This window comes from Coregonus lavaretus, assembly GCF_964263955.1.
Source record: "Coregonus lavaretus genome assembly, contig: HAP1_SCAFFOLD_271, whole genome shotgun sequence".
Classification (NCBI taxonomy): domain Eukaryota; kingdom Metazoa; phylum Chordata; class Actinopteri; order Salmoniformes; family Salmonidae; genus Coregonus; species Coregonus lavaretus.
In genome coordinates, this window is record NW_028157817.1 from 614,068 (window position 1) to 628,842 (window position 14,775).

General features: G+C 43.0%; 2 protein-coding genes across 2 annotated transcripts in view; both read left to right on the forward strand.

Annotated features, from left to right (window-relative positions):
* Window positions 1-7,751, forward strand: part of LOC311124894 (vesicle transport protein SFT2A-like) — a 42,908-nt gene extending 35,157 nt beyond the window's left edge. The window contains exons 7-8 of the mRNA XM_084198991.1: window positions 596-625; window positions 6,941-7,751. Of these exons, the coding sequence (XP_084055117.1) occupies window positions 596-625; window positions 6,941-6,980 (70 nt within the window). The 3' untranslated portion in view covers window positions 6,981-7,751. The remainder of the gene's footprint in view (window positions 1-595; window positions 626-6,940) is intronic.
* A 4,306-nt stretch (window positions 7,752-12,057) lies between these two features.
* Window positions 12,058-13,456, forward strand: LOC311124883 (proline-rich protein 18-like). Its single transcript, XM_084198977.1, has one exon. It carries the CDS (start codon window positions 12,223-12,225, stop codon window positions 12,970-12,972), a length of 750 nt encoding a protein of 249 aa, XP_084055103.1. The 5' UTR covers window positions 12,058-12,222; the 3' UTR covers window positions 12,973-13,456.
* Window positions 13,457-14,775: the final 1,319 nt, after the last annotated feature.

The window sequence follows — 14,775 nt, forward strand, 5'->3', positions numbered from 1 at the left end:
TCCAGAGTTCCTCTGTGGAGATGGGAGAACCTTCCAGAAGGACAACCATCTCTGCAGCACTCCACCAATCAGGCCTTTATGGTAGAGTGGCCAGACGGAAGCCACTCCTCAGTAAAAGGCTCATGACAGCCCGCTTGGAGTTTTCCAAAAGGCACCTGAAGGACTCTCAGACCATGAGAAACAAGATTATCTGGTCTGATGAAACCAAGATTGAACCTGTATATTATAATATAGGCTACCTGATACTGTACCTGTATATTATAATATAGGCTACCTGATACTATACCTGTATATTATAATATAGGCTACCTGATACTATACCTGTATATTATAATATAGGCTACCTGATACTATACCTGTATATTATAATATAGGCTACCTGATACTGTACTATACCTGTATATTATAATATAGGCTACCTGATACTATACCTGTATATTATAATATAGGCTACCTGATACTATACCTGTATATTATAATATTTTCTACTTGATATGATACTATACTTGTATATTATAATATATACTACTTGATACTATACCTGTATATTATAATATATATACTCACTCTTTTATCTTGTTTTCTTCTCTTTCAGGTACAGCATCTCTTACATTCCATTTGCCAGGTAAGATGATTATGTTTCAAACTACAGTACATTACCCTTTTTGTGGACTTTGTTTAGAAGACTGAGTCTAACTAACTTCACCTCATCTGGTGTGATTTGTGGAACCCAGTGCGTTGACCTTACCGTCACCCTGTGCCCTAGAGGCTAGGTTTGGAGCAGGGGGGAAAACTGTTACTTATATAGTGTACATTGGTATATATATCTAACAACAATGTTGTAACTCTACTAATTACAATGTTGTTTCTAGTTTTACTACACAGGTATAAAATAAACTTAACGTTCCCCTTTATTTCTCAGTGTGATATTACTGGCTGGTTGTGTGATGTGAGGCTCTGTCATAGCGTGTTCCTTTTGGTGTTTGTGACTTTAGTGATCCGGTTGCCACGTTGTTTTGTTGACACAAACCTCATGGACAAAGTGCAGGGATAAAGACACACACACTGATTTTATATTTGAGAGCAGCAGCCGTCCATCTACAAACGGCACAATGCTTCGCTGAGCTGAACGCAAACACTCCCTGATCCCTGATCCACGTATTTATTTACTTCTAAACACCCCGCTGTTTGGCTCCACCATATGGGGCTAATCCCCTCGAGGCTGCGTCCCAAATAGCACCCTATTTCCTACATAGTGCACTACTTTAGACCAGAGCCCTATGGCCCTCCCAATGGGCCCTGGTCTAAAGTAGTGCACTATGTAGGGAATAGGGTGCCTTTTGGGACAAAGCCCCAAAGCCCTCACCCCACAGAGCTCACCAGAGGGAGCCACGCAGATGGTAGCTTGTTGTTTCAGTCTCAGCCACCCCTCCCTGCTCCAGCTCCACCAATTCTTTTATATTAACGGGAAAATATTATTATCCTTTTAGAAATAAATTTTTTGAAAACATGCTAATGTATGTTTTTTTTTGTCTAGCCTTCCTATTTTCACCAGTGATAAGCTCTGATTGAACCCCTGAGAGTTGACTTTAGTGGTGATTTCTGTCTTGGTAAGGGGGAGGATTAAACACAGACAAAATGAGTCTGTTCTGCCTGTTCTTCCCCCCTCTGATACAAATGGTCCTGGTGCCCTCCCTTACACCTCCTCAGCAATAAAGGATTGTTTAGTCTGAGCCAGGTGGTTCTCTCCTTTTAGGTTTGAGCATCTTCACCGTTCAACCCCTCCTCGCACACACACACACACACACACACACACACACAGACACAGACACAGACACAGACAGACACAGACACAGACACACACACACACACACACACACACACACACACACACACAGACACACACAGACACAGACACACACAGACACACAGACACAGACACACACACACACACACACACACACACACACACACACACACACACACACAGACACACACACAGACACACACACACACAGACACACACACGTTTCTGTAGTGGAGAGGGCAGACAGATCGTTAGCCTCCCTCCTACCATACTGAATCTGTATACAGTACAGTATAGACTGTACTAAGTATAGCTGTAAACAGTACTGTATGCATAGTAATGGGACTAATTGATAGAATGAATAGATGATCTCTTTAGGTAGGTAGCCTTATTGTTGCTATGTTGTGTTGGGACTCCCGTGTCAGAACACTACAGGGCTTGTTTTCTGTATTGCCATTCCTTTGTTGTTATACTCAGTTCTTAGAGACCAACGGGTTTCTGGTTTCTGCCAGCAAATCATTTTATCCCCCAATCCTCTTGGTTTAAATCCCTTTTCATTTAGATTGGTGCTCTCTGTTGTTTTCCTTTTCATTTAGATTGGTGCTCTCTGTCGTTTTCCTTTTCATTTAGATTGGTGCTCTCTGTCGTTTTCCTTTTCATTTAGATTGGTGCTCTCTGTCGTTTTCCTTTTCATTTAGATTGGTGCTCTCTGTCGTTTTCCTTTTCATTTAGATTGGTGCTCTCTGTCGTTTTCCTTTTCATTTAGATTGGTGCTCTCTGTCGTTTTCCTTTTCATTTAGATTGGTGCTCTCTGTCGTTTTCCTTTTCATTTAGATTGGTGCTCTCTGTCGTTTTCCTTTTCATTTAGATTGGTGCTCTCTGTCGTTTTCCTTTTCCTTTAGATTGGTGCTCTCTGTCGTTTTCCTTTTCATTTAGATTGGTGCTCTCTGTCGTTTTCCTTTTCATTTAGATTGGTGCTCTCTGTCGTTTTCCTTTTCATTTAGATTGGTGCTCTCTGTCGTTTTCCTTTTCATTTAGATTGGTGCTCTCTGTCGTTTTCCTTTTCCTTTAGATTGGTGCTCTCTGTCGTTTTCCTTTACATTTAGATTGGTGCTCTCTGTCGTTGTCCTTTTCATTTAGATTGGTGCTCTCTGTCGTTTTCATTTAGATTGGTGCTCTCTGTCATTTTCATTTGTTATCACGCAGCCGGAGTAGTATTTAGATTATGAACGTTCATAGAATTCCCTTCGAACGTAATGTTCACATAATCTATTTTATATAACCTTTATTTAACCAGGTGAGGCAGTTAAGAACACATTTGTATTAGCAATGACATCTAGGGTTAACCCACATCCTAACTATAGTATGGAGCCGTTTCCCTTTGAATAACATAATGCGTGCATGATTTATTTTATTTAACCAATCAAAATTGTTATTTACAATATTTAACCCCTAATTCTACAGTACTACCTCCCCTCTCCCCTCTCCAGTCACTGTGGTCCGTCACACTAACTTTGGTGTTGGTCTGTGTTGGCCACAACATCATCACTCCCCACCCTACTGTAGCCCAAGCTGATCCTTTAATGTGTTTTACTCTGTTGATACTATATATAGACATATAGCCCCTCTCAGGGAGGCTCTCCCCAGTCCCTGGTTAAACCTGCTGCTCTCCCAGTCCCTGGTTAAACCTGCTGCTCTCCCCAGTCCCTGGTTAAACCTGCTGCTCTCCCCAGTCCCTGGTTAAACCTGCTGCTCTCCCCAGTCCCTGGTTAAACCTGCTGCTCTCCCCAGTCCCTGGTTAAACCTGCTGCTCTCCCCAGTCCCTGGTTAAACCTGCTACTCTCCCCAGTCCCTGGTTAAACCTGCTGCTCTCCCCAGTCCCTGGTGAAACCTGCGGCTCTCCCCAGTCCCTGGTTAAACCTGCTGCTCTCCCCAGTCCCTGGTTAAACCTGCTGCTCTCCCAGTCCCTGGTTAAACCTGCTGCTCTCCCCAGTCCCTGGTTAAACCTGCTGCTCTCCCAGTCCCTGGTTAAACCTGCTGCTCTCCCCAGTCCCTGGTTAAACCTGCTGCTCTCCCCAGTTAAACCTGCTTCTCTCCCCAGTCCCTGGTGAAACCTGCTGCTCTCCCCAGTCCCTGGTTAAACCTGCTGCTCTCCCCAGTCCCTGGTTAAACCTGCTGCTCTCCCCAGTCCCTGGTTAAACCTGCTGCTCTCCCCAGTCCCTGGTTAAACCTGCTGCTCTCCCCAGTCCCTGGTTAAACCTGCTGCTCTCCCCAGTCCCTGGTTAAACCTGCTGCTCTCCCCAGTTAAACCTGCTGCTCTCCCCAGTCCCTGGTGAAACCTGCTGCTCTCCCCAGTCCCTGGTTAAACCTGCTGCTCTCCCCAGTCCCTGGTTAAACCTGCTGCTCTCCCCAGTCCCTGGTTAAACCTGCTGCTCTCCCCAGTCCCTGGTTAAACCTGCTGCTCTCCCCAGTCCCTGGTTAAACCTGCTGCTCTCCCAGTCCCTGGTTAAACCTGCTGCTCTCCCCAGTCCCTGGTTAAACCTGCTGCTCTCCCAGTCCCTGGTTAAACCTGCTGCTCTCCCCAGTCCCTGGTTAAACCTGCTGCTCTCCCCAGTCCCTGGTTAAACCTGCTGCTCTCCCAGTCCCTGGTTAAACCTGCTACTCTCCCCAGTCCCTGGTTAAACCTGCTGCTCTCCCAGTCCCTGGTTAAACCTGCTGCTCTCCCAGTCCCTGATTAAACCTGCTGCTCTCCCCAGTCCCTGGTTAAACCTGCTGCTCTCCCCAGTCCCTGGTTAAACCGGTTGCTCTCCCCAGTCCCTGATTAAACCTGCTGCTCTCCCAGTCCCTGGTTAAACCTGCTGCTCTCCCCAGTCCCTGGTTAAACCTGCTGCTCTCCCCAGTCCCTGGTTAAACCTGCTGCTCTCCCCAGTCCCTGGTTAAACCGGCTGCTCTCCCCAGTCCCTGATTAAACCTGCTGCTCTCCCAGTCCCTGGTTAAACCTGCTGCTCTCCCCTGATTAAACCTGCTGCTCTCCCAGTCCCTGGTTAAACCTGCTGCTCTCCCCAGTCCCTGGTTAAACCTGCTGCTCTCCCCAGTCCCTGGTTAAACCTGCTGCTCTCCCCAGTCCCTGGTTAAACCTGCTGCTCTCCCCAGTCCCTGATTAAACCTGCTGCTCTCCCCAGTCCCTGGTTAAACCTGCTGCTCTCCCCAGTCCCTGGTTAAACCTGCTGCTCTCCCCAGTCCCTGGTTAAACCTGCTGCTCTCCCCAGTCCCTGATTAAACCTGCTGCTCTCCCAGTCCCTGGTTAAACCTGCTGCTCTCCCCTGATTAAACCTGCTGCTCTCCCAGTCCCTGGTTAAACCTGCTGCTCTCCCCAGTTCCTGGTTAAACCTGCTGCTCTCCCCAGTCCCTGGTTAAACCTGCTGCTCTCCCAGTCCCTGGTTAAACCTGCTGCTCTCCCCTGATTAAACCTGCTGCTCTCCCAGTCCCTGGTTAAACCTGCTGCTCTCCCCAGTCCCTGGTTAAACCTGCTGCTCTCCCCAGTCCCTGGTTAAATCTGCTGCTCTCCCCAGTCCCTGGTTAAATCTGCTGCTCTCCCCAGTCCCTGGTTAAACCTGCTGCTCTCCCCAGTCCCTGGTTAAACCTGCTGCTCTCCCAGTCCCTGGTTAAACCTGCTGCTCTCCCCAGTCCCTGGTTAAACCTGCTGCTCTCCCCAGTCCCTGGTTAAACCTGCTGCTCTCCCCAGTCCCTGATTAAACCTGCTGCTCTCCCCAGTCCCTGGTTAAACCTGCTTCTCTCCCCAGTCCCTGGTTAAACCTGCTGCTCTCCCCAGTCCCTGGTTAAACCTGCTTCTCTCCCCAGTCCCTGGTTAAACCTGCTGCTCTCCCCAGTCCCTGATTAAACCTGCTGCTCTCCCCAGTCCCTGGTTAAACCTGCTGCATCTGCACTTTCTAAACTACAGCTGAGGTCACTATGGCTGTGTCCCAAAGGGCCCCCTATCCCATAGGGCTATGGTCAAAGTAATGTGCTTTATAGGGAATAGGGTGCTATTTGAGATACTGTTTATCTGGGGTATCCTGGAGTAGTCTGTTGCGCCGGTGTTTCATCATTTCAGTAAATTATCATTTATTTATGTGGTGTGTTTTAGGAAGCCGGGTGCTAAAATAGCAGTGTGTTGCCTTCAATGTAGAGGAAAGATGGGAAGGAGGAGGAGTGTAGGGGGATGTGTGTGTGTGTGTGTGTGTGTGTGTGTGTGTCTTTTTGCGAAGGGGGTGAGCTCACTGCAAATTAGAGAAGCAGAAGGAGAGTCACCAGTCTTTTCCACCAACCATCTTGTTCCTTCTCTCTCTCTCTCTCTCTCTCTCTCTCTCTCTCTCTCTCTCTCTCTCTCTCTCTCTCTCTCTCTCTTTGTTATGATTATTCCCTCCCTTCATCCTTTTAACCTTAACTGGTTCAGCTTTACCTCTCCTCCAGTAGCTTTTGAGGGTGGCAGGCCAGTGAAGTCTGCTTAGCAACACATGGATAGGGAGAGAGAGAGAGAGAGAGAGAGAGAGAGCGGTTGACACAGAGAAATAAATAATAAGGGGGAGGTGGAAGAGAGAGATGGAGGAGTGACCTTTTTTTGCTGTTGCCATGGTGATTGCTGGTTGTGATGCCTCATCATTCCAATACCTGGAGTGTAGGGGGGAGGGGCGTCACTCTGAGAATGTGCTGCTTTCCCGCCAAAACGAATTAAATATGCATGAACCACGCCCAAAACAACGATAACAGCAAAAGAAGAATGTGATAACAATACTGTAGTAGTCCTTTTCTAGATGTGATATAATTTTCTAGATGTGATATATGGGAATTGTTATTAAGAAAGCTAAAAGTCTTTAAAACCCTAAATACTAGAATGAAGGAAAAATAAATAAAGAAATCACTGTTTTATAACTATTGCTTTCACAATTATTTTGTTGTTTTTGTTCAGACAAAATATATAACCTACTGTATCAGACAACAGGTATAACCTACTGTATTGGATTGATCATAAAGATGGATATTGGATTGATCATTAAAACACCCCTTATGAAATATTTGTTGTCATGTATCACCTCTTCTCTTCTGTTTCCATGTCTTTTCCGTTCCCTCCAGGGATGCAGTGATGAAGGTTTTCACCAGCTGTCTGAGTTAGAGAACGGACGCCAGTCTCCCAGACCTGGGTTCAAGTACTATGAAATCACAAGACTGGTCCCAAATATGCAAAGGCAATGGATAGATATTTTGTTTTTGGGGAATTGTATTTTTCATTTTCATTGCTGTTTTGATACTGTGAATCATTCATATTTCCAATAGTTGTAATCATGATAGCAGTTATCTGAAACTAAAGTTTATTCATGTTATGCTTATCAGGGTTGGGGTCAATTTCAATTCAGTTAATTCAGGAAGAAGACTGTTTTTGGAATTAGTTTAATTCCTGAATTGACCCTGATTGATGCTTATTTATCCGTTTAGTTTCTTACTCTCAGATTGGGTCTGTTATTTTAAGTGTGTTTATGCTTCCGGGTGAGAGGTGAATGCTTGAAATCAAATGATTTAAGAATGTTCCTAATATATATATCATCCAAAAAGACAGGATTGGGGTCAAGTGGAATTGAAGGCAGTCAATTCAGGAAGTGATTTGAATTTAAAATGAAAACATTTAACAACTCTCAAAATAAATAGCTTTTACTTCTCAGTTTATTGAGAAGTCATTAAAATATGCTTTTTTTTTTTCAATTATTGAATTGGAAGTTCAGTTTACTTCCTGAATTGACTGCCTTCAATTCGAATTGACCCCTACCCTGCAAGAAGACCAATTTTATATCTTGTTTTGTTCAGAGAAGGGAAAGGCCTATAGACATTTTACAATATGATACCTGTAAAACTGAAAATACAACTCAATACCTTAACTTTTTCAACTTTGTATTTTGCCTCATGACCATATGATTTGCTGATATTTTAACATAAGGTTTCCTTCTTCAGAAGAATGGAATATGACTGTCTATTTTTTATTAATAACATCAACAAATGTTTTCATTTTGAAACTGCAGGCTATTCAGTAAACCAACTTAGTTCGCCCTTAAAGGAAAACTCCACCCAAAACTATCTTTCGGTATTTGTTTCATTAGTCCATTGTTGACATAGTCCCAAAATGTTTTGCTTGTCAGCAATTACGTTTTCAAGATATGTAAAACGCAGCATCAAATTATGCAAAATGCATCATACGGGGATGATTTCTGTATTTTGAAAGTTACATATCTTGAAAACTTGATCGCTGACAAGCAAAACATTGTGGGACTATGTCAACAATGGACTAATGAAACAAATACTGAAATATTGTTTTTGGGTGGAGTTTTCCTTTAAATGTTGGTGTCATGCTTATAATTGTGTATTGTTTATTGTGTGTGTGTGTGTGTGTGTGTGTGTGTGTGTGTGTGTGTGTGTGTGTGTGTGTGTGTTTGTGTGTGTGTGTGTGTGTGTGTGTGTGATCATTTCCTAAAATGCAAAAGACACACGTGTGTGCGACCATGCGTATGTGAGTGATTCCTTGAAACACATTGTATCTCCTCACCCCATGTGTCCAAGTCAGTGACGTGTAATTAATGTGGCTGATAGACTCAAATTGTGTTATGTTACTAAATTGTTAATGGAGAACTACAGTACCCCACCGTGCCCTGCCAGGGGCGACAGACAGACGATCGCATCACACCACATTAAACCCAGATCCCACTCTTGGCTTTTCTCAGCCAAAGACAACAAAGGGAAAGCAGCTACTGTATCCCAGTGGTCATTAGGGCAAACCTTAGCAAAATGGTTCAAAATGCTTTGCAACTGGAAAAAAAATTTTTTAATTATTATTGGACAAATCCCTCTCCATTTCAGTCCGTTTTCTTCAGTTTGATGCCTACTGAAGAAGACCCAGATCAACATGTGTGCAGTGACATACAACATCTCCCCTCTTACCCCTTCAGCTCAAAGCCAATTGCCTGTAAATGAGCTCTCTTTGTTTCTCTAATTGTCAGCCAGATGCAGTGGAGACCTTCTGGCTCGTTCACTCCGCCCTTCTGCTCTGTGTAATCTTAACATAACCGAATAACCTGCTATACATGGCTTTTTATATTAGCCTGGTCCCATATCTAGCTTTTTGTGCTGTCTTCACAACGTCTATGGTCATTGTCACAATAAGCATATTTGGCAAGATGGCACAAACAGATTTGGGACCAATGCTATTGTGTCATGTTGGGGTTCATTCTAAATATAAACATCTTCGGAATAAGCTGGAGCCTTCTGGATGGGATTCTGAAAGGAGGATGTGGTTGCTATGACAACCCCAGGAGCTAGGAAGTTACCCCCCCCCCCCCCCACCCGCTCCCCCTCTCCGTATTCCCAACTGGAGCATCCATGGTCCATTAGGGTCCATTATGGTAATGAGACAGTGGGATTTCAGACAGGAGTGTCACAGGTCTGGTTGGTCCTTCTGCCTCCGCCTCTCCTCTCAGAGGTAATATGGTTCAGAGGGGAGGAGGGGACTTTTCCTGGATTAGACCCGTAGCCCAATACAATGAGTGGCCTTAACCCACAACAAAGAGAGAAAGCTCTGGGCAAGGAAAGATGCTTCATTGCTCTTTAAGAAAAACAACAAACCTTTAAGACGTGCCATCAATCTTGTGTGTTATTCTTGTGGTCCTCTTAAGACATTATCCTGTTCGCTTCTTACGTTGGTCTACTCCACCTAACACACAGGTTTTTAAACATCCCGCTTAGGGGGCTTTCTTTATATACTCGGAACAAATGTTTGCTTGGAATAAAGGTTCTTTAGGGATGACATCTATCGGAGCATAGAACCTTTTTTTGGTTCCGTATAGAACCATATTTGATCTTGGAGTACATGATTGATGCCTATCGTATTTACCCAGCAGTGTTATGGAATTATATTCTCCGACCCCCCCCCCCCCCCCCCACACAACGTTTCATTAGCAATGTGATCATGGAACATGCTTTTAATATAAGAAATAAATCCCCTTTCAGTAGCACTAGTTCCAGAATGCATCCCAAATGGAACCCTATTCCCTAAATGGCGCACTACGTTTAACCAGAACCCTATATGGGCCCTGATCAAAAGTAGTGCACTATAAAGGGGATAGTGTTCCGTTTGGGACGCAGGTCCAGGGACTTGGCTTGGCAGGGGTTCAGCTAAGCTTTAGGCTCACTGTGACTATCAGAGTAATCTGGGAGAGGGAGGAAAATACATCTCTTATTTCTGTTGTCTTTCTTTGGATGCAAGACAATTGTTTGTTGTTGTGAATGTGGGTCTGTTTTGTCCATTAAATTATGATGACTTTGAGAACAAGAAAAGCCCTTGAACCAAACCCCTTGATCAGGTGGGATATTCAGTTGGCGTATACCATTTCCTTTTTTTGGATAGAGGATGGAGAGTTGTTTGTTTTGTTTAGCTTCTTTGAGAGTGAATGTGGATGACGAAGAAGAAGTTAATTTGGAGAACAAGAAAGAAAAACTTCTGAACTCAATACAGTAATCACCACCATCAAATCAAATGTTATTTGTCACATACAGGTGTTTAGTAGATGTTATAGAGGGTGTAGACTGTCTTTCCATGATTAAACCCAACCGATCATCAGCTTTTTGGCTACTGTATGTGGTTAGTGGTATATTCAACAATGACATTGTGACAGTTAAAAAAATTAAGCGTTTCTGTGCAAATGGATCATTACTCTTTTGTATTGTATTGTGATCATGGCTTGTGTTCTGAATCTATACTGCTCGTCTCTCTCAAAGTCAGTTCTGTCACATATTACTAGAAATAGCAAAGCTATTTACCTTTGAAATTGAGAAATGATTCACACAAAATGGAGGAAAAGAAAACAGTGTACAGGCCTGGCTATTACAGGTTAATATGTGTGAGAGGCCTATGGCAATCAGCAGTTCAAACGATAACAATCCAAATCCCTGCCACTGTTTTGGGTAAAAAGCTGAAGGATGGGGCTGCATGGAGAAATGTAAGCACTCTCAAATTCATAGACAGAGCTTCTGATGCAAGGGCTGACTATCCATGATATCAAAAATATAATTTGAATCATGTTTTGTTTAAGTTTGGGTTCGGATGGGGTATGACAGTTAAACTAAGCTCATGAGCCATTTATAAGTTATATTAGTCAAGAATCAATGGTTACATATCATTAATTTATAAGTCCAAAATTGGTCTCTTTCAAATCAAATCAAACTTTATTTGTCACTTGCGGCGAATACAACAGGTGTAGACCTTACCGTGAAATGCTTACTTACAAGCCCTTAACCAACAATGCAGTTTTAAGAAAAATAATAGTTATGAAAATATTTACTAAATATGCTAAACAAAAAAATAATGTTTTAAGTAACACAATAAAATAACAATAACGAGACTATATACAGGGGGTACCGGTTAGTTGAGGTAATATGTCCATGTAGGCAGGGTTATAAGCAAGACCCTGACAGAACGTGTTGTAGCACACTCTTCGAGAGATTATGCCTTGAGCCTCTGATAACAATATTATGCCTCTGAATAAAATGGAATTCCGCTCACTATTTATTCAAAATGGAATCATTCAATACTATTGATGTCGACTAACAGTCAATACACTTCATCCTTCATTCATTAATGATGGGTAAACAATATATCCCCAGGCGATTTACAATCAGGTTTCGACCTAGAAATGGTTCAGGGCAGAGAAAAGGCAGATGGATCTATACCAGACATAGCAGGTTACATGAGTAAATGGACATTTGTCACTGGGAAATTATATAAATAGCTATAGCAATATTGTGTGTGTGTGAGCTCTTTATTTATTTCATCTAATTTATTTGGTTTAATTTTCATTTCAGTGGATGAACTGAATTTACAGTTCAAGAATGGAAAAACGTGAACATTCTACTGAAATGTCAATTGAAATTGACCTCAGCGCTGTAATAACGGTCCCCTGAATAGTAAGCCTATCATGTTATTGGTCAGTTTTTAATTTTTTACATTCAACAAGAACAACGTTACATTTAAAGTACTAATATGGAATGAATGACATCACTATCCTAAGCCATGCTTGTTCTTTTACCGCTGTTGCCTTTGTTTAGCCGCGTGTTTCTGCTCCTAGCTCTTGCCATGGACACGCCTCCCACGGACCAGCCGTATAAATACCAGACAAGCCGCAACTTCACACCAGTTGAATTACTAAACGGATTATAGCACTGGTGCACATTACCACATTCAAGATACCACATTTGTATTTGATCGGATAATGCAATTGCAATACAGTATATTTATTTACAGTCTTCGAGTTTAAAATTCGTATTCTGTTTAATAGACGACGTTGCTGTTGTGGTCGGATCACTTTTAAATCCCAATAATGCCTTTTCCGCCGATAAATCTCCATCAACGAATCTCTTCTCCCGGGAGAGAGCTGTTCAGGAAAATGAAACAGACGGAGGAAAAAGACTCTGAGAAGGAAAAGATGTCGAAGTCTTGGACTACGGCCAATCTGAGGAATTTGGGGCGAAAACCCCAACAACAGAAAACCAAACTCCCGATTCAGGAGACAGAAGGTTTAAAGAACTCCTGGCTAACTTTACCCAAACAATCTCAAGACTCGTGCGAGAGCGTTCCGCTTTACAGCTCCGTGGAATCCACCACTCACCGGGACAGGGGCAAGCAGTCCTCGCGGAGTTCCATAGGAAAGGACGAGGCAGGAGAAGAAAGGAAGATTCAATTCTCTCTGAGCCTCACACCGGAGGCCATTCTCGTTATTCAGAAGCGCAGCTTAGAAAAACAGATGCTAGCCAAACAGCAGAAGGGTTGTGTGTCCGTGGACTTTCGGCACAGGCGAGTCTTTCCATCCAAAAGGACTCAAGGTGGCTCCAAAAGCACGACCAACCCCGATCCCAATCTGGAACATGCAGAGGACATTACAACCATAGTAAAAATCTCTTTACTAAATGATCAGTATAAATACGATGACGTGGAATATGAAGAAGACGATGGCGACGTGGATGAGACGGTGGTGAGGAAATGCAAAGAATGGCTGAAAGGAGTTGAAAGCGCCGCTGCTTTTGGAAAAGTGGACAAACTATCTGCCCTTCCGCACCTAAAAAGCTGCTGACGAATGCTTCTCATATTATAGGACTTTAATATTATGTGATATGGCAAGCTACGAACATTGCACATTGTAGCCTACACAAAATAAATTGATTCTTAGTAGCCTATCCACTGACACTGCTCACCATTACGCACGGCGAACACTGTTTCCACACACATGGGAATGTTGTTTTTACTAGTCTAATAATTCTAATGATGTCTTAATTGAATAGCCTTTCATGTTGACACTGGCAGAATCCTGTGTTCTCTTCTTTTGCACGTGGCTTTTGTTTTTATTGAGGCGCCTTTATTCGTTGGTTGGCATGAGCCGCCTGCGATCCAAGGTCCCTCTTCCTTTGTGTCCAAGAACAATAGCTGTCAACCGCGACGACAGGGTTACTTTGCGTGTTTTTTTGGGGGGGGGGCGCAAACGACTGTTTTTACCCTCTCAGAAGATGCACCTGTTTTTTTGCACTGTGGAAAATTAAAGAAAAAATGTTGTAAAGGTGGATCAGATTTGTAGGCCTACAGTATTTATTATGAGGGAGAAGGGGGATGTTTGTATCAGCTCAAATGTTTCGTTATACCCTGACATTTTTATGCCATTTGTATGAAGTAAAAAAAAAAAAAACCTACATGCACTGAGCGTTTGACTTATTTAATTAGTGTAGATATTACCCCTGGCAGTTTTGTGATCAATAAACCCAATACAAATCAAATTAGGTAGCCATATCCTCCAGTATCCATTACTTGGATGGAGGTATGTAGCTATGATGGCAACCGTAACCAATGTCAATTGGTTCTGCCCAATCAACAAGTCAAAAGTCAAGAATGACACGATGGCTCAGATGTCATTGAAAGCTTAGGTTTCACAAGGTTGCTTTTATATCCTACTTTGAGTCATTTTGGTGCTAACTAGATAAGCTTCTTATTAGAATGTGTGTTAATCAGTGTTGTCAGAGAGCTCTCGTGCACCCGCTGACAAATGCCAAAGCATTACCCTGCTAAGGAGTAGGACTACTGACCTAGGCTAGTGCACGCAATAATGCTATTAGGCCTTTAAGCCATTGATTCGATCAATATGCCTAGGCCTTTGTGGTTTATAGTGTCAATCAGCACGTTTTCAGCTGAACAAAATGTATTTTAATGTTATCATATCGGATACGTCACCCCATTATTGTTATAAGCCAAAGCATCAACATCCTGTGGCCAATACGGTTGTTATAGAAGTGATCTGGTGCGCTGCTCAGAGAGGATTTGCCCGCGCCTGCTGTGGGAGAGTGAGAACGGCCACTCTAAACAGCCCAGTGAATATGGCCCATTGAATAGGACCTATTCGTATCATGGCAACCACTCTATATACACATATATTAAACAGACCCGTTAACTCCAGACATTGCTGTCAGGACAGTTTTGTAATGTCATGCTGATACAGGATTATATAATCGGCTAAGGCATTTATTGACATGAATAGTTTAATAGTCTGATTCGTTAAATTCCTGAGAAGAAAGTAAAATTGCCCCCACATTGTTAGGCTACAATTTCTGCCGATTTAATACATTAGTTGGGACACATGAGAACTATAGGCAGATAGTTAGTGTCCATTCAGCCTCAAGAAGTAGCTTAGGCTGTAATATATATTATGATACAAAGGCCTAGTAGAACTGTAGAAATCATTATACAATGCACATCACTAGATAGACTAGGCCAAATAATAGTCTCAACTGGGATGCAAGTCTGTGGAGACTAGGCCAAATAATAGTCTCAACTGGGATGCAAGTCTGTGGAGACTAGGCCAAATAATAGTCTCAACTGGGATGCAAGTCTG

Bases quoted from the DNA above. Each gene is read 5' to 3' on its own strand.
- LOC311124883 (XM_084198977.1), top strand. From the start codon at position 12,223: ATGCCTTTTCCGCCGATAAATCTCCATCAACGAATCTCTTCTCCCGGG.